The sequence below is a fragment of the Chiloscyllium punctatum genome, chromosome 1, assembly GCF_047496795.1.
Source record: "Chiloscyllium punctatum isolate Juve2018m chromosome 1, sChiPun1.3, whole genome shotgun sequence".
Lineage (NCBI taxonomy): Eukaryota > Metazoa > Chordata > Chondrichthyes > Orectolobiformes > Hemiscylliidae > Chiloscyllium > Chiloscyllium punctatum.
Window position 1 is genome coordinate 111,921,357 of NC_092739.1, and position 26,069 is coordinate 111,947,425.

General features: G+C 41.0%; 1 protein-coding gene across 4 annotated transcripts in view; it reads left to right on the forward strand.

Annotated features, from left to right (window-relative positions):
• Window positions 1–26,069, forward strand: part of LOC140478739 (probable E3 ubiquitin-protein ligase HERC1) — a 342,968-nt gene that overhangs the window by 187,924 nt on the left and 128,975 nt on the right. For 3 of the 4 annotated variants that reach the window (XM_072572083.1, XM_072572056.1, XM_072572075.1), the window contains exons 36-40: window positions 1,318–1,401; window positions 6,269–6,801; window positions 7,693–8,477; window positions 15,663–15,876; window positions 20,090–20,250. In XM_072572083.1, the coding sequence (XP_072428184.1) occupies window positions 1,318–1,401; window positions 6,269–6,801; window positions 7,693–8,477; window positions 15,663–15,876; window positions 20,090–20,250 (1,777 nt within the window). The remainder of the gene's footprint in view (window positions 1–1,317; window positions 1,402–6,268; window positions 6,802–7,692; window positions 8,478–15,662; window positions 15,877–20,089; window positions 20,251–26,069) is intronic. The other variant, XM_072572064.1, reaches the window with a different exon arrangement.

The following is a 26,069-nucleotide window of genomic DNA, read 5'->3' on the forward strand; positions in this document are numbered from 1 at the left end:
CCTGCCCTTGTTTGTTTAACCAAACTGTTTTACATGCGTTTATTCAAATTAAACTCCATCTGCCATTCTTCTGCCCATTGACCCAATTGATCAATATACCTTTGTAATCTTGGATATTAAATGATAATTTATCACAGTGATTGAAAAATATTGATCTGAAACGTTAACTCTGTTTCACTGTCTTCAGCGCTGCCTTGATCTACTAAGGATTGTTTGTATTTGTATCAGGATGCCAGCATATACAGCATTTCAGTTCTGAACATGGAAGCATCAATCAAAGTAGTGAATTCAGTGTCAAATCATACATAATGTGAGAAAAAAGCTTTTAAAAAATGTACACCCACATTTTCATTTACAAGAAAACAACTCGTGCACCCTGTGGTAACCCACAGACAAGGGGAAATTGTGCAAACTTCACACAGACAGTCACCTAAAGCTGGAATCAAACCAGAGTCCCTGGTGCTGTGAGGCAGCAATGCTAACTACTGTGCCACTACTGTTGAATATCAGGAAACCCATCTGGTTTGCTAATCTCCTTTTGAGAAGGAGACTGCCATCCTTACCTGGCTGGCCTATATGTCACTCCAGACCCAGCATAATGGGCTGATCTTAACTGCCCTCTAGACAATTAGGGGTGAGCAAAAAATGATAACCTAGTGAGCAATGCCCCCATAATGTGAATGAATTTTTTAAAAATACATTTCCATCACACTTTGTTAATATCAAGGTCAAATGTGATTGGTTTTCTTTTCTCTGGTCTGTATTTCTGAAGTGTCAAATGCAATTGAGAAAAGTCAAATATTTCTTGCATGCCAAGCAATTAAATCCACATGTTAGGTAGCTAAGTGAAGTTGAGAAAGTCTATGGTTTGTTCAGGGTTTATCTCTAATTCTCTTTCCTCTTGAGTTTTTTATGCTTGCTTTTAATTACTTTGCCAACATTCAGGGGATGGACCTTCCTCCATAACTCATCCATTAGCAATGACGTAGTTGTCCTTTAAACTTACATTCAACTTGCACAACATATGACTATGATTCATATGTCACAGAAGAAGGTCAATCTATCCATCACATGTTTTGTATCTATAGAGCAATCCAGTCATGTCCTTTACCCCACTGTAACTCTGAGGTCTTGAAAGTCTGTTTTTCCCAAGAGTCCATCCCATTTCTCATGAAACCATTCATTGATTCCATTTCTGCCCCTCTCATAAGAAACAAGTTTCCAGCAACTGGAGTGGTAAAGTGTTTTGCTTCTGGGTTATGATGCCTGTTTTAAAGGATGCTGGCCATGAATGATAACTTCTGTTCTTTGCCTTAGGAACCAAAGTTAGCCTTTGAAGATGTTGATGCAACTGAGCTGTATCCTTGTGTGATGTTTTACAGCAGTAATCCTGGAGAAAAGGTAACTGAATAAATTATTCCCACAGATTCAAACAAATTCTTAACTTCCAAGTCAAAAATCTTGATCAAAAATTAGAGGTTTAAGGTTGTTTTAAAGGCAAAAAGAAAAGAGGAGAGACATTCCAGAGCTTAGGGATCCACACACTAAAAGCACAATTGCTTGTGATGAAGAGATTCAAATTAAGGATGTTTGCGTGTCCAGAATCAGAGGAGCTGTAAGATTCCAGAAACTTGTTAGGCAGGAAGTTAAAGATATGGAAAGGTGAAACCATGGAAGAACTTGAGAACAGGATCGAAAAATTGAGAATTTTAGAATTGAGGAGCTGCCATACCAGAAACCACTGTAGATCTGCATACAGAGAAGTGATAAGTTAATGGGGCTTAATACAGGATGGAATAGAAGCAGCAGAGTTTTGGATGAGTTTAAATTAATGAAAGATGAGAGTTTAGCAATTCTCAAGTCTCTAGGTTCAAGTGCATGTGTGAGATTTCCTGCTACAGCTGTATCGAGGAGGGGAGCAATATTGGTCCCTTTAAGTGGTAGAAAAAGGCAGTTAAACTGTTAGTTTATGTTGTCAGAAGCCTCAATTCAACTGTGGAAAAGAAAACTAAACTCAAAGAGAAGTCAGAATTGACGTCTGTGACATTCTGGCAGAATTTCTCTGAATGTGGCATAAAGGAACCCTAGCAAAACTGAATTCAATGGGAATCAGGAGAAATATCTCCAGTGGTTGGAGTAATACCTGCCCATGTGAAGATAGTTGTCGTTGCTAGAGGCAATCATCTCCGTCTCAGGGCATTGTTGCAGAATGTCCTCATGTTAATGTCCTCAGTGCAACTATCTTCCACTGTTCCTTCAATACCTTACTTCCATCATAAGATCAGAACTGGGATGTTTGCTAATGATTGCACAGTACTGAGTACCATTTGCAACTGAAAGCAGCATGTGCCAACATGCAGCAAGTCCTGGATAACATTCAGCTTGGGACTGATAATTGGCAAGTAACATTCAAGTCTCAAGTGCCAGACAATGGTCATCTCCATCCAGTGAGAGTTTAACCATCTCCTCACGACACTCAATGACATCACCATCTCTGAATCCCCACTATTAACATCCTGGGGCTTACTCTTTACCAACAACCATACTGAACCAGCTATATAAATAATTTGGTTGTGGCAGCAGACCAGAGATAAGGAATTCTAAGGTGATTAACTTGCCTTCTGTCTCCCCAGTGCCTGTCCTCCAAATATAGGACACAAAGTCAGGAATGTGCTAGAATACAGTTCAGTTCCTAGATGAGAGCAACCCCAACTGCACACAAGATGCCTAACACCATCCAGGGCAAATCAGCTCACTTGATTGCCACTCCATCCACCAACTTAAACGTTCATTTCCTCCATCACCAATGCACAGTGATAGCTGTGGATATTACAAGATGCACAGCAGCAACTTAACAAAGATCCATCAGCAGCACCTTTTAAATCTGTGACCTTTACCATAGAGAAGGATAAGGACAACATACGTACAGGCGATACCACCATCTTCATTTTCCCCTCCAAGCCCAACATACCACCCTGACTTGGATCTGTAAACTATTCTTTCAGTGTCAGATGATCAAAAGCATAAACCCTTCAGCAGCACTGTAGGTGTCCCTACGCTGGGTACACATTAACATTTCAAGAAGACAGTTCAGTACCATTTTCTCAAGAGAGAAAGTGAGGACTGCAGATACTGGAGAGTCAGTTGAAAAGTGTGGCACTGGAAAAGCACAGCAGGTCAGGCAGATCCTGCCCCACCGAACGTATCTCCTCCTATCTCAACCTGCACTGACTTCTACATCGCTGAAGCCAGGTACCACCTCATGGACACCTCCTCCTACCTCAACCACAACCTCACCTCCCATCACCTAACCATCATCTCCCAGACCATCCACAGCCTCAAACCTCATAATTCTGCAACCCTGCACCACCTGATTCTACCTCTTACCCAAATTCCACAAACCTGACTGCCCTGGTTGACCTATTATCTCCGCTTGCTCCTGTCCCACCAAACTTATCTCCTCATATCTCAATGACTCTCCAGCTCCTCGGATTCTACCTGACCTGCTGTGTTTTTCCAGCATTGCACTTTTCAACCACCACTTTCTCAAGGGCAATTAAAGATGAACAGCATTCTTACATCTACATCTCATGAAAGAATAAAAATACTCACCCGACTTAAATAGAATGCCAAGTTGAATAGTCTGGTTGAACATCAGACAGTAACCATATAGATGGAGGGAGTAAGTGACTAGTTTGCAGAATGGAAGGAAGGTTTTATTAATGTTTTATAAGTGGCACATGGTTAGGAGACAATGTCTGAGAGAGTAGTAAATTAGGTTCAAGTAGAAATTCAGTGCATGAAGGAAAGATACCTTGAGGAAGGTTTATTGCAACTAGTAAAATGTTAAGCATTCCTTTTATGACTTAGTACGAGTAAAATTTTCAATTCTGGAAGATTTATATATTAAGGCCAAGTGAAATTAACTTATTATAAGCAAACCAAAGTAAAATACTGTTCAGGCATGGCAAGGCAGCTTGATTTTGTGGATTATGTGTTCAGTCGTATTTAGAAAGTCAAGGAAGCTACCAGTGACCGAGCCAGCTGCAGGTGCCGCAAGTATTGCTGAAACTTCAGTTTCAGGTCTCAGACCTTGAGCTGCATCTGGAGTCACTATGACCCCTTTGCAAGTCTGAGAGATGTGTTTAACCTGTTCAAAGAGGTGATGGCACCTCAAGCATGGCTCTGCTATGCAGCAAGAGAGGAAGAAGAAGGGAAGACCAGATGTGTTAGGGAATTTGTTGGTTAAGGGAGGACTTGGGCAATTCTATTTTAGACATGAGTCCAGTATGGTATATTGCTTCCTAGTACTAGGGTAAAACATATCGAAGAGTGGCTTCAGGGCCTTCCCTGAAATGAGTGGCATGATGGCTCAGAGTCTGGCACTGCTGCCTCACAGCACCAACGACCTGGGTTCACTTCCACCCTCGAGCAACTGTCTGTGTAGAATTTCCACATTCTTCCCATGCCTGAGTGGTTTCCTCTGTGTGTTCCAGTTTCCTCCCACAGTCCAAAATGTGCAGGTTAGGTGGATTGGCTATGCTAAATTGCCCATAGTGTCCAGGCAGGTGCAGGCTAGATTGACTATCCTTGGGAAATGCAGGTATTCGGGGATAGGGTGGGTTGCTTTTCAGAGAGTCATTCTGGACTCGATGGGTCTAATGGTCTCCATCCATACTGTAAAGATTCTGTAATCTAGGATGAACAGCCGGCCGTCATGGTTCATTATGGTATCAATGACTTGGGTGGCAAAGAGGGTAAAGTGCTGAAAGCAGATGTTATGGAGCTAGGAAGGAGATGAGAAGCAGGTCCTCTAAAGCAGTAATCTAAGGATCGCTCCCAATCACATGTGCCAGTAAGCAAAAAATTGAAAGCTAGTGTAAGCGGGAGAGCATCATCTGAGACATTAGGATGGTTATTGGGAAGTTGCAGTTCTCATCAAGAGAACTTTTTTTAACTGACACACAAACCCACTGAGATGGGGTGCAATCCTAGATTTAGTCTTAGGAAATGTAGCTAGGCAAGTGGATGAAGTTGCAATGTGTGACCATTCTGGAGGTTGTTCATAATGCAAATAGATATATCACCTTTTCAGAAAAAGACAAAGCGAAAGAACAAAGGTTCTAACCTGGGGGAAGACAGCAGCTTGAAGAAAAATCAGTGACATGTGTTGTTGAATACTTGAGTTCTTTGTTCCTGTCTCCATAAAAAGGAGAGGGTGATGCAAACATTCCAGTTAGAGGAAGAATATGAAATATTAAATACAAATAGCATAACATGAGAGGAAGGATCAAAGGGACTTACTTCCTTGAGTTTCGTGGTGGAAGAAGCAGCACTTAACCCTTTTCAAATTTACTTGGTACTGCATCTGAAATGCTGTAACAGGTGAGTCTACAGCACAGGTGCTGGTTGGTATGATTAGATGGCGTGGTCAGCATGTCCGAGGCTACAGCCAAAGAAGTGAGAAGGGATGGACTTTTACAGTTACAGTCACATAGGATGGTATTTTTGACTTTGATAGATGCTATTTTGGTACAGAGGCAGGGTAGAAACCTGTTCGAAGGTGTCTAACTGAAAAGGTGTGACAAAGATGGGGCAATAATAACACATTTAAGTACATTGGAGTGGAACGAAATGTTAGATGTGATGGTGGTAGCTGAAAGCGTGGAGAACTCATGAGAAAGATTATACCTTCCCCAAAGTGGCAAAGGCCAATAAGTACTTCCGATAACTTTGGCATGTAATTCAACATTCCATAATATGGTACATTTGAACATTTTTTTAAATGTATAAATGTGTGGTCTTATGGTGATGCCTTCTGGGTAACAAACATGCTTCATTTAGTAGTCTATTTGTTTTTAGAGCCATAGGGACTGTAAATTTTGAATTTTATAAATGTATTTACATTTTTAAGTTATTTATTAACTTGATTTATCACTATGGTGTAGTAAGAAGTTTACTTTTAGACTTTTTCAAGATCTATAAAAAAATCTTATTTAAGGTTACCACCCTTTTTGCTATGGGAATTTCATTTAGCTATTAGATGCAGGGAATGTAGTTCCTAGTTATACAGAAAAGATTTAAGTTCTAAACCATTTCTTAAAATTTACATCTTATAAAATCCGTTTAAGATAAATGTCATCTCTTTATCCAGGATTTATGTAACCCAAGGCTAATAAAATCATCACTGTGATTTGCCTGGTAGTTACACTTGTACAATCCATTTACTGTACTCCCATGGAGTCTGTCAATCTTCTCTTTATTTCAGGTGGCACTTTGTGATATGCAAATGCGTGGAATTTGTCGCGATCTCTTGCCTGGTGAACCATTTTGTAGCCCTCTATCAACTGTACTAGCAGAAGCGACTGTCCAGTTGATCCGAAAACTCCATATCCATGACAACTGGATGCCTGCAATTAACCACCACATGCTTTGTAGGCTTGAGCTGATTGGTTCAATAATGAAAGAAGCAAAAATTTTGAAGCTGAATAAATCTCGAAGTAAATATTCGGCAAAGAAAAGTACCTTTGAGGAAAAAGAAACAAGAGGACAAGAAGATAAGTTATTCAAGGGTGAAGATAAGGCCCAAGGCATCACAGACTTAGCTGAGCTGCAACTAAGAATGTTGTGCAGAGAGGTATGGCCTGTTCTGGCAGTTGTTGGTGGAATTGACTGTGGGCTCCGTGTTGGTGGTCATTGCATACATAAACCTTCAGGACGCAGAGCAACCCTTTTAGGAGTTACCAAAGAAAGAGGCACCTCTGCAAGACTACAGTGGGAAGATGTGGAAATCACCATCAGGTACAAATCTAAAATCAATTGAGAAATTAATTTATTTCATTGACATAATGGGAAGAGGTCATCTAGCTATTCTATCAATCAGAGAAGGGTAGGAGGTGGATTGGGGGATGTGATGAGGGAGTGGGAGAGAATATAATTCTCAACAGTGAAAATCTTTTTGTAGTGTGGACTTTGTTTCTCATATGTTCAGCTGTTAATACATTAGGAATTAAAAAGATACAAAACAATCATCAGAATGATGTACATAACAATCTAGGTTAAGCAAACTTAATCTAATGTGCTGTGTATATATAGCTTTGTTTTTAGCAACAACATCGTTGATACTGGATTTTTGTTGGTTGTCTTATTACACTGCCAAGTTACCAGCTGCACCAATCTTAAGAATGAACAATGTTAAATTAAAATATTCTGAAGGGATTAGTTTCCTGCTACAGTGCAGTCAAGATTAGTGAAAATGCCAGGCTCCAAGCCTGGTAATGCATTTTACTTTAAGAATAGGTTTACCCCTTTGCTGATTTGTCTAGTCAATTTTTTCCAGATCTGCTCAAGTGATTTAGGTGAATTGAATGGGAGGCATACATTTTGAAAAGGTCTAGGTTGAATTGATCATACTATCTTAACAAGTGGGGAATTAACAAAAAAATTATATCCCTAGTGATATAAATCTGGCAGTTTTTAATGCATGACATTATAAATGATTAAAAGCATTGTTTCTATTTAATTTTGACTCATTACTTTTTCTTTCCATTTTGTATCAATTTTATTTCTATACTTTTTATTTTCCATGTTCTTTAATACATCTGTTTTACTTTCTCTTTTACACACTTCTTTATTTTTATTTTATGCTTTCAATCTCCCTTCATCATTGTGTTATAACATCTGCTAATAAAGCTTCCTGAATTCTTGGTCTCCCAGTGACACACCACTCTCTACATTGGAGCCATGCAAGCCATACCCCTTTGATATCACAAGATTTCATGGTCTTAAAGCTGCCATGTTACTGGACCTGACCTACTTGACTGGAGTCCATGAAGAACCTGAAATAAGTGGCAAGGTGACACAAAATAAAGATTCAACTGAGAAGGTTGTCAAGCCCGAATTGGAAAAAAAATTGGATGATGAAATTGCAAAATGTATGGCAGATGATGACCACAAAGATCCCACCAACTTACAGAGCAGAGAACCATCAAATATACTCACCAAAAACCTAACTGATCAAAATGAAGAAAATGAGGCTCAGAAAGGATGTGCTTTGAAAATTGATGGTGATTTAATTGAAAACTGTCAGAGTTCATGTGACCTGAATTTACAAAACCATGAATTGTTTCTAGCTGAACTACGTGCTGTGCAACTTTCATATATCTCTGTTGGGGCCATGAAAACCCTTAGTGCCATACTGAGTTATGGAAAATATGCGGACTTGCTCCTTGTTCCAAATATCACTACAAGTAGTCCGAGTAGTTCAGAATGTGCCAAAGCTTCCTCCAGCTCCGTAGAGAATACTGAACTCAGAATGGTTCTTCATTACTTAATGAGGTGCATGGTAAAATGGGCTGTGCGACCATGCCCAATTAAACGAGTAATTTCACTCGCTGATCTAGAGCGTGCACATATCATGATCTTCAAGTCTGCTTTGGATTCCTTGGTGGGAGATTACAGAGCTAAGGAGAATAGAGGTAAGAAACATTTGGCTAGAATTGTTTTTCATAATTGTTGTACTGTAACCTTTGGTACCCATACGAATATTTTAATTTATAATTGCCTTATTTAAGAATGAACATATTGCTTAACCAATAAGAAATCCTTTCAGAGAACCAGTTGTATTGGTCTCAACTACATCTAGAGTTTTTTAAAATTCACTAGTGCAGTGAAACTTCATTATTTCAGTTACTTACCATCTGTTTGAGAAATTACTTCTAGTCACTGAATGTTAGGAAGAGACAGATGTAATCAATTTTGTGCGCTATATTTTCAACAGGAGTAAAAGTGGTGTTTTACTTGAATTCAAAATATAAATCATATCAGAGTTGGAAGATTTATGGTGGAACATGAGAATTAGTTTTTTAATAACCCATATATGAGCATATATTTAATTATTTGCTGTGCTGCATTTTACAGCATACAGAGATGCTCTCCTTTTAGCTGATTACAATACGTCCTTCAGGGAAGGAAACCACTGTCCTTACCTGGTCTTGTCTACGTCAGACCCCAGACCCACACCAATGTGGTTGACACTTAACTCCATTCGGGATGGGTAATAAATGCTGGCCTGGCCAACAGCACCCACATCCTGTGAATGACTTTTTTTTAAAAAAGGCCAAGTTTAGCCTCTTTGACTAAAATATCAAATTTTTGATTTTGTGTCATTCCTGAAATTAAGGCTGACTCTCCTGTGGACTACTGAGGAAACTCTATATTGTTTTTACTCTATTTTGAAAAAAACCTCAAGTGTCCCGATCAATACTTATTCCTCAATTGCCCCTCAAAAGAAACACATTGTGTTTCTAAGAGCTTGCTATGCATCAATTAATTACTGTCTTTCAAAAAGTACAACAGCAATTACATTTCAAAAATACTGCTTTGGTTATAAAGATTTATTGAATCACTATGGACTATACAAGCATAAGTTTTATTGTTTTTGAGGGGTTCGGGTGTTAGGCCACTACTTTTTGCCCATCGCTAACTGCCTTAGAAAAGGTGATGGTGAGTTATTTTCTTGAACCGATGTAGTCCATTTAGTGTAGGAATTTACACAGTGCTGATGGGAAGTGAATGCCAGAATTTTGACCTAGTAACGCTGAAGGTAGGATGACATATTGACAAGTCAGGACCCTGAGTTACTTGGTGAGGAATTTGATAGGTAGTGTTATTCCCAAATGTATGCTCCCCTTGTCTTTCAAAATGGTAGTGATTATAGATTTGGGAAGTATTGTCCAAAGAGCATTGGTGAATTTAGATTAGATTAGATTAGATTACTTACAGTGTGGAAACAGGCCCTTCGGCCCAACAAGTCCACACTGCCCCGCCGAAGCACAACCCAACCATACCCCTACATCTACCCCTTCCCTAACACTACGGGCAATTTTAGCATGGCCAATTCACCTGACCTGCACATCTTTGGACTGTGGGTGGAAACCGGAGCACCCGGAGGAAACCCACGCAGACACGGGGAGAACGTGCAAACTCCACACAGTTAGTCGCAGTGTATCTTTTAAATGGTACCCATTGTTTCTGCTGTGCATTAGTGGTGGCGGAAGTCAGTGTTTGTGATGTGGTGCCAGTCAAGCAGGCTACTTTGGCCTAGATGGTGTCAAGCTTCTTGTCTGTTATTAGAGTTGCATTCACCCAGGCAAGTGAGTATTTCATCACACTCCTGGGTTGTGCCTTGTCAGATGGTAGACAGGCTTTGGGGAGTCAAGAGGTCAGTTACTACTTGCAGGATACTTAGTCTCTGACCTGCTGTTGTCGCCATGATATTTACATGACTTCTTCAGTTCAGCTTCTGGTCATTGGTGAACCACAGGATGTTGGCAATGGCAATTTTAGAGCTTAAAAATGTGTTGCTGGAAAAGCACAGCAGGTCAGGCAGCATCAAAGGAGAAGGAGAATCAACGTTTCGGGCATAAGCCCTTCCTGAAGAAGGGCTTATGCCTGAAACGTCGATTCTTCTTCTCCTTTGATGCTGCCTGACCTGCTATGCTTTTCCAGCAACACATTTTTAAGCTCTGATCCCCAGCATCTGCAGTCCTCACTTTCTCCTAATGGCAATTTTAGCAATGTTAATGCCATTGAACATTAAGGGGTGAAGGTTAGATTCTTTTTTGTTGAAGTTGGTCATTGCCTGGCACTTGTGTGCTGTGAATGTTACTTTTCATTACCTGAGGAATCTTGAAATGTGCTTAACATTGCACAATCATTCCCAATTGTGACCTCATCTTTGAAGAAAGATCATTGACGAAGCAGCTGAAGATGATTTGTCCTCGGACACTACCTTTGGAATTCCCACGGTAATGTCCCGGAGCTAAGATGACTGACCTCCAGCAAAAATCAGAACCATCTTTCTTTGTGCTAGGTATGACTCCAACCAGTGGAAAGTTTTCCCCTTTTTGGTGTCTCTAGTTTTGCTAGGCCTCCTTGATCAAATGTTGCTTTGTTATCAAGGTTGTTCATTCTCCTCTTCCATGTTGTAAGCTCCTAGATATTAATCTTAAGTTGTAGTTTTCAATATTTTGTCAATTTTCATAAGGAAGTAGCATGCACAAAGTTCCACATGAGATCTCAAAACTGTATCTTAACCAAATACCATGTTAATATTGCTGTAAAGTCCGTAATATATGTAAAGAATTTTGAGCAGTAACCTAAGATTTACAAGTACTAAATATTTTTGTGTTTTATAATCAAGCTGACTAACGTGCTAAGTTTTAGTTGTGACTTTGACTATAGTTTTTTTTTTCCTCTGTAACCTGCTGGTACAATAAATAACTTTATGAAAATTTAGTTAAGTTTTTGCATATAGCTACATCCCCCATACTACCTTTTAACAATGACAACAATTCTTTAAGGCATGTGTTGTAAATAAGCAGTTTGAATTGATTGATTTATTGTCACTTGTATTTTACAATAAAATACAGTGACAAGCTTCAACTATTGCCACGATCTGGCGCCATTTTGAATAGTTTAAGAATTATAAAAAATAAATTAAAAGATATACAACTGAAAGAGAGAACATCTCTGTTCTGCTGTCTCTGCCATGAATCCTGAGCCAGTTCACTAAAAACTGATCCAAAAGCTTAATAAGGAATACAGTTTACATGGGGTTATTATGTTGATTCTTATGCTAATATGTCAGATAAAAATTTGCTTCTGGCCATTAAACTTATGGCGTGATTTGGCCTTTATGAGCTACCATTAACTTCTACATATGTTGCATCAGCACATTAAGTAGAAGAAAAGTAGTAATGGAGATTAAGAAAATTTAAATCTAGCTAGAGGGAATTGAGAAAAAAAACAATTTTAGAAACAATCTTTGAAAAATACATAACGATGATATAATAGTTCCTTAGGGGTAATCACTTAAGCCTGATCATCATCAACCATTTCATCAATGACTTTCTCTCCATCATAAGGTCCGAAGTGGGAATGTTCACTGATTGCACAACACCAGCACCATTCGTGACTTCTCCTTTGAAAGAATCCATGCACAAATGCAGCAAGATCCAGATAATATTCTGGCCTGTTACTTGCCACTTATCAACATTTGTGCTGCATAAGTGCGAGGCTGTAACCATCTCCATCAAAAGAGAATCCAGCTGTAGCCTATTTAATAACATTTCCATCACTGAATCCTCCATTCTGAGGTTATTGTAATGGTCCCACCTGCTCAACCTTGTCCCTTGCCTGAGGCGTGGTAACCATCAGATTAAACTCCTTAACCATTCTTCGGGTTAGCATAGCTTCTTCAATGCGACAGCAGCCCTATGGGACTATGGCGACTTTACTTTTACATTCACGATTTATATTTTGGGGGAGTTGTCGTTGACCAAAAACCAAATTGGAATAGCTACATCCATAATGCGGTTTTGAAAACCAGACACTGGTGAGGAAGCTCACCTCCTTTGTTCCCAGTGCCTGTTCAGTATCTACAAGGTGCAAGTCAAGGGTGTGATGGAATGTTTTCTCTTCGTCTGGATGAGTCCAGCTCCAACAATGCTGAATTTTTTGGCATGAGAACAAAGTAACCTACTTGATTGCCATTCCATCCACAACTTTCAACATTTATTTTTGTCACTGCTGACACAGTGGCAGCCGTGTGCAATATTTACAAGCTATGGTATAGCAACTCACCAAGGTCCCATCAACAGCACCTTCCAAACCCACAAATTCTTAACACCTAGAAGATGAAGGGCAGTGATGCATTGGAATACAACAGTCTGCAAGTTCCCTTGAGTCACACACCATCCTAACTTGAAACTATATTGCTGTTTCTTCAGTGTCACTGGGTCAAAGTCCTGGATTTCTCTTACTGACAGCACTTTAGTTGTTCCTACACCCCAAAGATTGCAGATTTCAAGAAGGCAGTTCACCATCACGACCTCAAGTGCAATTCAGAATGGGTAATAAATTCTGGCCTGTCCAGCAACACACACATTCTCATAAATAATAAAAATAATTCATATAGTTAGTATGGCTTCTTCTATCACAGACTGCCATACAAAAGCAAAAATTTGCAGATACTGGAAATGTGAACTTAAAAACAAATAGGTATATTGCAAGTGTTCACAGATCTAGCAGCATCTGTGGAGAGACAAACTGATCTATCCAGAATAGTGATATTTTGTCACAGCTTGGGAAAGTTAGAAAACTAGGATTTTAAGCAGAATGTTTTATGATTGTTAAAGGGATTAGTGTTATTCAGAAGTATTTCAAAGGTATGATGCTGTGTTGAAAAATAACTTAAAATAGTTATTTACATTTTGAGGTGCAAGTATTGGCTGAAACTTAAAAGAAGACACGAGTATTGGTTTGCAATAGATGCATGGTTAGCCATGCAAACCATAAGAATCATTTGTATTATTCATACAAGAGACACAGAGATGTACAGCATGGAAACAGACCTTCAGTCCAACCCATCCATGCTAACCAGATATCCCAACCCAATCTAGTCCCACCTGCCAGCACCCAGCCCATATCCCTCCAGACCCTTCCTATTCATATACCCATCCAAATGCCTCTTAAATGTTACAATTGTACTAGCCTCCTCCATTTCCTCTGGCAGCTCATTCCATACACATACCACCCTCTTGTGTGAAAAAGTTACCCCTTAGGTCTCTTTTATATCTTACCCCTCTCACCCTAAACCTATGCCCTCTAGCTCTGGACTCCCCGACCCCAGGGGAAAGACTTTTTCTATTTATCCTATCCATGCCCCTAATGATTTTGTAAACCTCTAAGGTGACCCCTCAACCTTCGACACTCCAGGGAAACCAGCCCCAGCCTGTTCAGCATCTCCCTATAGCTCAAATCCTCCAACCCTGGCAACATCCTTATAAATCTTTTCTGAACCTTTTCAAGTTTCACAACATCCTTCCGATAGGAAGGAGACCAGAATTGCACGCAATATTCCAACAGTGGTCTAACCAATCTCCTGCACAGCCACAACATGACCTCTCAACACCTGTACTCAATAGTCTGACCAATAAAAGAAAGCATACCAAACATCACCTTCACTATCCTATCTACCTGTGACTCCACTTGGAAGGCGCTATGAACCTGCAAGGTCTCTTTGTTCGCAACACTCCCTAGGACCTTACCATTAAGTGTAAGATTTGCTAAGATTTGCTTTCCCAAAATGCAGCACCTGGCTTTTATCTGAATTAAACTCCATCTGCCACTTCTCAGCCCATTGGCCCATCTGGTCCAGATCCTGTTGTAATCTGAGGTAACCTTCTTTGCTGTCCACTATACCTCCAATTTGATATCATCTGCAAAGTTACTAACTGTACCTCTTATGCTCACATCCAAATCATTTATGCAAATGACAAAAAGTAGTGGACCCAGCACCGACTGGTCACAGGCCTCCAGTCTGAAAAGCAACCCTCCACCACCACCCTCTGTATTCTACCTTTGAACCAGTTCTGTATCCAAATGGCTAGTTTCCCTGTATTCCATGAGATCAAATCTTGCTAATCAGTCTCCCATGGGGACCCTTGTCGAACATCAAATACATAACATCTACCGCCTGCCCTCATCAGTCCTCTTTGTTACTTCTTCTAAAAAAACTCAATCAAGTTTGTGAGACATGATTTCCCACGCACAAAGCCATGTTGACTATCCCTAATCAGTCCTTGCCTTTCCAAATACATGTACATCCTGTCCCTCAGGATTCCCTCCAACAACTTGCCCACCACCGACGTCAGGCTCACTGGTCTATAGTTCCCTGGCTTGCCCTTACCACCCTTCTTAAACAATGGCACCACATTAGCCAACCTCCAGCCTTCTGGCACCTCATCTGTGACTATCAATGATACAAATATCTCAGCAAGTAGCCTAGCAATCACTTCTCTAGCTTCCCACAAAGTTCTAGGGTACACCTGATCAGGTCCTGGGGATTTATCCACCTTTATGCGTTTCAAGACATCCAGCACTTCCTCCACTGTAATATGGTCATTTTGCAAGGTATCACCATCTATTTCTCTACATTCCATATCTTCCATATCATTTTCCACAGTAAACACTGATGCAAAATACTCGTTTAGTATCTCCCACATTTTCTGTGGCTCCACACAAAGGCTGCCTTGCTGATCTTTGAGGTTATATGATTCTGGCTAGGCCACTGTTTATTGCTCTTTCTTTAATTGCCCTGGAGATGGTGGCCTTGAACTACCTAGATTAATACTGCAGTGGAGAAAATTTGTACTTGCTGGAAATAATGCACATTAGATTGTGTTATTAAAATCAGAAAATTAGAAGTTGCTGATATTTCTAAATGTGCCGAAGTTAATGAAAAGGTAAGTGGAGATCTTTTTTTTCCAAGTTGCTGTACATTTGAACAAGTTGTCTACAGTATACCGTATTTTGGAATTTTATTTGACCTGTGCCCATTTAGTGAATCAACATATTATTGACAATATATTAATAAAATAACTGCTGCTGCTGTTCAGTGTCTTTGGTAAATGATCAGTGGCACTGTACCAGAACTTGATAAAAACGGAACATGTACCACAAAGTTAATAGCAAATTTATTACAATCTTTATCCAACTTCAGCTGAATTGATACATTTATTTAATTGAATATCAGTAACTAGATGTCGCTTTTGTTCATTAGAAATATTGACTCATTGTCTTTTACATCCTGATTTTAGATGCCTCATTACCAGAAAATGCAAGACTTCACTCTCAAGCAGCATCAACCTCATCCAGCACAGTTTCTCTCTATAGTAACTCCTCTGAAGAAAGTGCAGGCGTTCCCTTCTCGGTGTCAGCTTCAAATTCTTCTTCCACAACTAATTTGGGTTCTTTAGTGTCTACTAATGGACTAGAAAATTTCAATCCCTTCTTGCCTGTCAATGTCTTACAGTAAGTGAATATTGATAATGCATTCCAAATTTTAGTGAATTCTTTTATTCTTTTGATAAATAGAAGGTATTCACTTTGTTCATTGGAAGCTCCTAAAATGACTTTTACCGATGAGTCTTTATGTAAAGTTTCCTACCAATTTCTAAATTTCTAAGATTAGCACAGTTTTACCATTGCTGCGAACATCTAAACATAGTTCCTTCACATATATATTATTGATTTTGATACACACAAGGGGCATATATTCCTCCCTGTGCTGCTTCTGAGTCAAAAGCCATTACAGTAGGCAACTAACATACTGAACTACAGAAAGGATGTTTTCCCCTTTTAACTTCTGATGATGGCTAAAAAGCCCACTATGTTGAAACATTACACTGGACTCTCCAATGAATTGTAGACTTTAGAGGAACTAGTCTAAAGTTACTCCCAGTTTTAAACCAGTCCATTTTCTCCCTATCCACTGAGTTGTAATATCTAGTGTTTATCAGAAATTTCCCTTGGTCTTCTGAGAATCCCCAAACCAGCTTCCGGAAGCAAGATGCACTCTGGTGATTCCTTCTCATCTGTTGAATTCTCCAGGGTCTTTAAATCTCCATAGGTCATATCTTTTCAGTCAGAGAATAGCTTCATAGCCCTGTTCAATTAGGTGGTTGATAATGAATAGTTTTTTAATTTCATTTTGCTGTTTGCTATTGTTTCCCTGTCCCTGTCTCCAGTCTCTTGCAGGCCAGCTACTTCTGTCTTTGTGTTTAGGTGTGAAAGCTGGTAATTCGGTTTCGGTAGGACTTGTTCTGGGCCCCTATTTCCCATTGCAAGTAGAATATCATGAGTCCCGCTCTGTTTCTCAATTTTTACCTTGAATTAAGAGTTTAAACCATAACCGTTTACTAAGGTGTCACACTTGCAACAATTTAAATTACAAAGGCCATAGTGCGATTTGCCCAAGGGCATTTGCCTTGATGTATGAAATAACCTGGTGATCACCGCTAAAGACACATGAAAAAATCTATGAATCTCTTCCATCTATATTTTCCAGGCTATGGAAAAGTGTATATGTGAAATGAGAAGCATATCTTACTCTAGGTGCTACTGTCTAGGGAATTGGACTTCTCTAAAACTTGAAGAAAGCATCATTTTTCACATTCATGGAACGGGTATGACAATTTGACCATGAACATGTAGGCAAAATACGGTCACCAATTGCATAGCATTTTTTTAAACTAAATAAGTTCAAGTAGTAGCTCAATAATGTTTCTTTCAGATATTACTATTTAGATACTTTAGAGCAATTGTTTATACATTTTGTCAAATCTTTGTATGGTGCTGGATTAACAGTAAATCATAGAGTTGAGAGTGTGTTGCAGGAAAAGCACAGCAGGTCAGGGAGCATCCGATGAGCATATCAGAGGGAAATCGATGTTTCGAGATGGAGTCCTTCATCAGGAACGAGCCTCTGGGGTAGAGAGATAAATGGGAGGGGGGGTGAGGCTGGGGGGAAGGTAGCTGAGAGTGCAGTAGGTGGATGGTGGGGTAAAGGTGCTAGGTCAGAGAGGAGGATGGAGCAGATAGGTGGGAAGGATGATTGACAGGTGGAACAGGTCATGAGGGCAGTGCTGAGCTGGCAGGTTGGAACTGGAGTAAGGTGGGGGGCAGGGAAATAAGGAAACTGGTGAAGTCCACATTAATGCCCTGGAGTTGGAGGGTCCCGAGGCGGAAGATAAAGCATGAGGGAGTGGCAATGGAGGAGGCTCAGGACCGGCATGTCCTCGGCAGAGTGGGAAGGGGAGTTGAAGTGTTCAGCCACGGAGCGGTGGGGTTGATTGGTGCGGGTGTCCCGGAGATGGCATCCAGTTTCCCCAAAGTAGAGGAGACCGCATCGGGAGCAACGGATAAAATAAACAAATGATTTGGATGTGAGCATAAGAGGTACAGTTAGTACGTTTGCAGATGACACCAAAATTGGAGGTGTAGTGGACAGCGACGAGGGTTACCACAGCTTACAATAGGATCTTGACTCCTTGGGCCAATGGGCTTGAGAAGTGGCAGATCGAGTTTAATTCAGATAAACGCGAGGTGCTGCATTTTGGGAAAGCAAATCTTAGCAGGACTTATATACTTAATAGTAAGGTCCTAGGGAGTGTTGCTGAACAAAGAGATCGTAGAGGCTGAACAGGCTGGGGCTGTTTTCCCTGGAGCGTCAGAGACTGAGGGACCTGGATAGGGTAAATAGGCAAAGTCTTTTCCCTGGGGTGGGGGAGTCCAGAACTGGAGGGCATAGGTTTAGGATGAGAGGGGAAAGATATAAAAGAGACCTATGGGGCAATTTTTTCACGCAGAGGGTGGTACGTGTATGGAATGAACTGCCAGAGGAAGTGGTGGAGGCTGGTACAATTGCAACATTTAAAAGGCATTTTGATGGGTGTATGAATTAGAAGGATATGGGCTGGGTGCTGGCAGGTGAGACTAGATTGGGTTGGGATATCTGGTCGTCATGGACAGGTAGGACCAAAGGGTCTGTTTCCATCCTGTACATCTGTATGACTCTAAAAGTGCAGATGAAACATTGTCAGATGTGGAAGGCTCCTTTGGGGCCTAGGACAGAAGTAAGGGGAGAGGTGTGGATGTCGGTTTTGCAATTCCTGCAGTGGGAGGGGAAGGTGCCGGCGGGGTGTGGTGGTGGTGGTGGTGGTGGAGAGGGAGGGGGGAGTGTTTCTTGTTAGGGGGTGTGGACCTGTCATAGAGTTGCCTATCTCTTGTCTCTTTGAAATAGACAATAGACAATAGACAATAGATGCAGGAGTAGGCCATTCAGCCCTTCGAGCCTGCACCGCTATTCAATATGATCATGGCTGATCCTTATTGTATATGGAAGACAAGGAAGAAAATCAGCTACTGGAAAGATTTCTACGTGACATGAAATCTAAATACTTAGACTCCTCTTTCATGCTTGTCTCCCTATTCCTCAAAGGCAGGAATGTAATCTCATATGATAAGATGCCCAGATAGCATGCTTCACCTGCATTTAGCATCTCTTACATGGGAGCTGTTTATGCAATTTGAGATTTTTTTTTCCCAACTAATATAAACAAGTGTCATCTTTATTTTGTTACTGCCACGCTAGAGGCTGACTATTAGCCAAAGGTACTAAGGAAATTGGGACAAATATATGACTTTAGACCACAGATCAGCTAATGTGCTCATTATATGGTAATCTGGCTGAAGGGGTTAAATTGAATATTTGTCAGTGTTTTGTTGCATTATTCCATTTAAATTATGCTGCTATAGAATTCATCTTTCACAAGACAAGGTTCTTTTCTTTCCTGTTTAATTTGAAATGATTGAAGGTAATAAATGTGTTTTACAAATATTGTCCCAGGTTACAACTTTGTATATACTTTACGATCAAAACCAGTAAAGCTGAGGAGGGAGACCAAAAGTGTGAAACTTATGTGACCATGGCCTAAGAACCTTTAAAAGAACAGCATTCCCTTTTAAACTAAATAAGTTAATGGAGCAGCACTGTAATGTTTCTTTCTAGTATTACTATTTAGATGCAAATGTATGTAATTTTGTCAAATCTGTGTATGGTGTTGGGTTAATACTAAATCAGAGAGTTGCCTATCTCCTCTCTTGATAAAAATTACCTTATTGTATATGGAAGACAAGGAAGAAAATCAGCTACTGTTAGGATTCTACATTTCAATGGCAGCACCAGCATCTTGAAATTAAATGGTGAACTTATTTTTAAAAATTGCAGGAGGATATCACAACATTGATATTTTTCTGTATCTAACTGGTAATATTTTTACTTTCTACCATTTATCTGTGCATCTGATGCAGTTCATTGGACTGATGATGCATTCGTAAGGCCCATGAATGCCCAGGTCTTAATAGAATGACTTTGATTATTGGATAATATGTGAGGACTTCCCTGTTATGACTTCCAATCTGATATTCTTTCCTTTGAGGAAATAGTTCACCTCCAAATATCTGCGACTAATTAAGTGATGGAAATGATGTATGTTAATCGATCTGCTGTCATTCTGACACTCATGATAGAGTATCTTTTTGCTAATGAATGTCTATAATACTGGTGATTCATTGAATTTCTGAGGGCAATTCTTAAACCTTCTGACTTATCAGTGGAAAGGTGTAGTTTCTAAAGGGCTTACTACCTAATTAAATTGTGCAACACTTTGTTTTCTCCAAATAGACAAATGGTCTTTGTAAGATTTCCTTCACTTTCTGGATTAATTAATAATCCTTTATTACTTCCTGGGTTGAACGTGGTACCCACTATCTCTGATGACGATGGAGAACAAAGAAATTATTTCTCATTTCCTTCTGTCTCAACCAGGCAGCATAGTTCACCAGGTAAGTCTTAACAATATTTTTTAATGCACTTACATGCTTCTACTCATTGTTTAGTCTTGTTATATTTTACTTGCAAGTAATATTCAAATACTTTCTGTGAGTGTATTTAAATGTTCACTTGTCCATGTGCAACTCAAAGCAATTAGCTCTTAGTTTTATGTGTTACCATCCTGTGAGGGATTATTCTTGTTAAAGAAGAAAGTCACCCATCTGGCAATTAATTGGCAACTATGCCACAAGATTTCTTGTTTTTGAGCAACATAAACTTTATTTTTGAGAAAAATAAAACAAAATTTACCAAAATAACATTATATCTTTCTTGACTATTGCTATAAACTCCGTTTTATTTTTCATTTTGCCCATGAATTCCTTTACTATACAACATCTTTATGATCTGTTTAGTCCTCTCAGGACTGACATAGAAGTTATGTAATAAAAACAAATTACTGTAGAAGTTGGAGATCTAAAGTAAAAACCATAAATCCTGCAGAAAATCAGCAGATCTAACAGCATCTATGGACAGAGCAATGACGTTAATATTTTTGAATCCTGTAGGATCCTTCTTAAGAACTCAACTAAAGTGTTTTAAGATCTTACCATTCTATCTGTCTAGGTCTTGAATCAGCATGACCCCCAGCCTTTTACGTGTATCACACTCTAAGCTTGTTTGATTCATGTTTACTTCAGCTTTGTACATCAGTTTCTTAGACAAATGCCTCCATTTTTTTATAGTTAAAACATCAATTTGTGAAGCTATATGTATACATATGTAGATTATGTAGATTAGATTAGATTAGATTCCCTACAGCATGGAAACTGGCCCTTTAGCCCAACAAGTATTGTGAACTAGATATTTTAAACATCAGTCAATAACAAATTTATTAATAAAGATTACTGTACCTAATGAGGAAAAATCAGTGTTGATTGAGACAATGATAATTGCCCAAATTAGCACAAAAACAACAATATTTGTACTAATTCAAACAAATAGCATCACCTGGGGAGTGTTGTCGAACAGAGAGACCCAGAGATTCAGATACGTAGTTCCTTGAAAGTGACGATCTGGTAGACAGGGTGGTGAAGAAAGCATTTGGCACACTTGCCTTCATTGGTCAGAGCATTGAGTATAGAAGTTGGGACACATTGCATTTGTACAGAACATTGGTGAGGCCACTTTTGGAGTACTGCACACCATTCCAGTTGCCCTCCTATAGGAAGGATATTATTACATTGGAAAGGGTTCAGAAAAGATCTGCAAGAATGTTAACTGGGACTGGAGGGTTTGAGTTATAAGGAAAGGCTGGATAGACTGGATAGATAGGAGATTGCGGGGTGACCTTACAGAGGTTTAGAAAACCATGAGGGCCATAGATAATAGGAATAGCAAATGTCTTTTCCCTAGGGTAGGGAAGTTCAAAACTAGAGGACATGGTTTTAAGGTGAGAGGGGAAAGATTTAAAAGAGCTGTGAGGGACATCTTTTTCACACAACGAGTGGTATGTGTATGGAATGAGGTACTAGAGGAAGTGGTGATGCAGGTACAGATAGTACAATTAAAAAACATTTAGACAGGTACATAAATAGTAAAGGTTTAGAGGGATATGGGTGAAATGCAGGCAAAAAAGACGAGGTGGTTTGGGAAATCTGCTCGCAAGGAATCCAAAACACACAAACGGAAAGCGGGCCATGCGACCAGTGCTTCATCCAGAGGCTCACTGATGATATTGCCGAGTATGGTGACAAAGCATCTGAAAACGAACTTTCCAGCTCAGTGAGCAAACCTACATCCAGTTCTATTGGCTAATTTCTTTCTGTCTGTCTCTCTCTCTCTCTCTCTCTCTCTCTCTCTCTCTCTCTCTCTCTCTCTCTCTCTCTCTCTCTCTCTCTCTCTCTCTCTCTCTGTCTCTCTCTGTCTCTCTTTCGCGCTCTCTTTCTCTCCTTCTCTTTCTCTCCTTCTCTTTCTCTCCTCCCCCTCTCTCCTCCCCCTCTCTCCTCCCCCTCTCTCCTCCCCCTCTCTCCTCCCCCTCTCTCACTCCTCTTTTTCTCTCTCTCTCTCTCCTCTGTCTCTGTCTCTGTCTCTCTCTCTCTCTCTCTCTCTCTTCTCTGTCCTCTCTCCCCCCTCTCTCTCCCCCCCCTCCCCCCCCCCTCTCCCCCCCCTCTTCCCCCCCCCCCTCCCCCCCCTCTCTCTCCCCCCCCTCTCTCTCCCCCCCTCCCTCTCTCCCCCCCTCCCTCTCTCCCCCCCTCCCTCTCTCCCCCCCTCCCTCTCCCCCCTCCCTCTCCCCCCCTCCCTCTCCCCCCCTCCCTCTCCCCCCCCTCCCTCTCCCCCCCCTCCCTCTCCCCCCCCTCTCTCCCCCCCTCCTCTCTCCCCCCCTCTCTCTCCCCCCTCTCTCTCCCCCCCTCTCTCTCCCCCCCCCCTCTCTCTCCCCCCTCTCTCCCCCCCTCTCTCTCCCCCCCCTCTCTCTCCCCCCCCTCTCTCTCCCCCCCCTCTCTCCCCCCCCTCTCTCTCCCCCCCCTCTCTCTCCCCCCCCTCTCTCTCCCCCCCTCTCTCTCCCCCCCTCTCTCTCCCCCCCACTCTCTCTTTCCCCCCCCCCCCTCTCTCCCCCCCCTCTCTCTCTCTCTCCCCCCGCTCCTCTCGCTCCTCTCTCTTCTCTCGCTCCTTCTCTCTTCTCTCGCTCCTTCTCTCTCCCTCTCACTCCTTTTCTCTCTCTTGAAAGGAACCGAGTGATGATGGCCGCGGTGAGATTTGTAGGAAAATTGGTCAATAGCTTTGGCAAGGTCTCACTCCAAATTAGGATCTTGCATATTCTGTGTGTCAGCCGAGTGGCAAGCCATGTTTCATACTAGGCAGCAATAAATTATAAATCCAGCAGGATTATTGCTTGTTAAATGTCTTAATAACCGCCCAACTCACATTATTAATGTTCAGCTTCATATTTACATACTAAACAAGCTAGACATTGAGAATTCTCGCTGTGAGTTAGATACCGAGCAACTTCAGCTCGCTGTTTACTCCAAATGATCTCCACATTTAACAGTGGTGACCAGTATTTTGGGGCATGTTCCATATTCACCAGCCCCACACCCTCCAATGTGAATGGACTTTGGTATTTGATAATTATCAGCTTAATGGCATACCTCCAATCCACTTGTAGTAATCTCCTGCAGCTTTATTCTGTGCATCATGCACTGGCAACAATCATTACTGTTGCAAGGCATTGCACTCGGGGACTGGACCAGGCTCATCTCTGCTATGTTCATTTGCTGTCAACATACTCAATCACTTCAGGCCTCGCTGAATGCTTCCAGCATCCCTGCCTTGCATTGCCTTTTTGAGCTTTACCCTTTGAGAGAGAATCCATTCTCACATTACTTCTGTGTTGCTTTATCATTTAATGCAGACACAAACCTAGGAAGCTTGTCATAGTTGTCAGCAGGCATCAGTCAAGCTGAGGGAGGTAGTCTTCACTCAAACATTGCCAGCATATAAGTCAAGGACACCGTCTGGTAGCAAAAAATGACTGCCTCTGATACCTTATGATGCACTTGATTGTTTCCTTCCCTCTTATGACCTGCTCTCCTTCTCGAATGAGATAGAGGCATCCATTATAGGAGATTAAAGTGCATGATGCAGCTGTTAATGGTGGTGCAGGTGGGGAGGTGTCCTGAGTGAGCGAGAAGGCAGTGTAGAGGACATGAACAGTTAGTGCTGTCGGGGGGGTTTCAAGTTTAACAAGAGCATGGGAGTGTAGGTGTCACAGGTGATGGTGAAAGTAGTAGAGTATGAGCCTTGGAGGGAGGTGGGTACAGCAGCCTGGATGGCATGACTGGGAGATATTAGAGACAAGATTACTGGCAGAGTGGTCAAAATCCAGTGATCGTCCTGCTATGTTGCTGTGCATTCCTTCAGGCAGTTGAAACAGCAATAATCGGGGTAGCCAACTCTGACCAGGTTGACCTGGTCTGGTCTGGTCTGGTATCAGGCTGCTGGTGCTGGGGTCAAAGGACATCCTGGGTCGACACCATCCAGACGAGCAGGATCTCGAGGACCATGCCCAGAAAGCAGAAAACTAACTTCCTCTTATCTGCCATGTCTTATGCAAATGTCATGAATCATGTACATCAGCCCAAGACTGACAGTGCTTGTTGGCTGCACGATGCACTTTTAAAGATGGTATGGGTATGAGGATGCCAGTTTTTAGGTGAATATCTGCTGAGCGGCACCTTGTTCCAGGGATGGCGCATCATAACGTGGGGCTAGAATCAGATGCAAAAGATGCCATATAGGTGAATTTGGTAAGATAAGGGTGGGAAATGTTGCTGGGCTACACAGCAAGAAACTATTCAAAAAACTCCTTACACCTCTCAGAAGCAATACAGTGTAGGATTCAGCCGTTCATCTCAGCTGAGATGGGATGAGGGTTCATAGAATCATGCAATGCAGAAGAGGCTATTCAGCCCATCAAGCCTGTATTGCCAAAAATGTCTTACTACCTACATTAGTTTCACTTCCCTGCATTGTGCGGATAACCTTGAATGTTATGACATTTCAAGTGCACATCCAAGTACTTTTTGCAAGTTGTGAATTTTCACACCTCAAACTACCCCATAAGCAGTGCATCCAGGCCCCACACCTCCATCTGGATGATAAAAGCTTTCCTGAAATACTTATAAACCACCTCCTTTCCTTTAAAATTTTGCTCCCTTGTTATTGACCCTTCAATGAAGGGGGAAAGCTGCTTCCTATTTGCTCCAAGCATCCCCTACATAGTCTTATGCAACTCTGTCGGGCTCCCCCATTAACCTCTGCTCCAAAGAAAACAACCTTCACTAACACAGGCTCTCTTCATAGCTGAAATGGTCCCCCCTCCCCCAGGAGAATCTCATTGCACCCACTCCAGTGCAGTCGCACCCATCCTATAGTATGGTGACTAGAACTGCACGTTGTACTCCAGATGTGGCTGAACCGAAGTTCTGTACATTTCCCACATGACTTCCTTGCTCTTATAATTTATGCCACAACTGTTAAGTATCTGATATACCTTCTTGACTACTCTATTATGCTGTACTGCCACTTTTCAGGGATCTGTACACAAGCACCCCAAATCCCTCTGTTGCTCTGAACTTCTGAGAGTCTTGCCATTCATTGAGTACTCCGTTCTGTTGTTCCCTTTTTCAAACTGCATTGCCTCACATTTATCAGGGTTAAGTTCCATCTCCACTGATCTGCCCACCTGCCCAATCCTTTTGAATCCTCCTGTAGCATCCTGGCCAAATCTTTGTGTCATCTGCAAACTTTGATCATTTATGAATATCTCAAATATTAAGTGATTAACATTGATCCCTGTGGTATGCCACTGCACACCAGGCGCCAGTCTCTTAAACTGCTTAAAACCACCACCCTCTGCGTCCTATCATTTGACCAATTTTGGATCCAAGTTGCCTTGAAAAGGTCAGATATCACAAAATTCAGAGGGCATGACAGTGGGAAGAGAGAATTGTCGTACTCGGTATGGATTGAGCTGAAGAAATAGTAATTAGGAGATAATTAGAGCATTTTTTATTTGTTTTTTTAAATTTTTTTAAAGGTTATTGTGTTTGCAACTACAATTGTTCAGCAGTGTGCAGTATTTAAACCTACAGGATATATTGTTTTACTGATAGGAAAAGTCCTAACAACTGCTTTTACATTGGGAAAATGGGAAAATCTGATTTATTTAATGTTCGGAACCAAGGAATAGTCTGAAATGTAATATTCAACTCAGAATGCTAACTATTTTTCCCGCACTGTTACCATTCCGCTGTCTATTTCTAGCACTTTG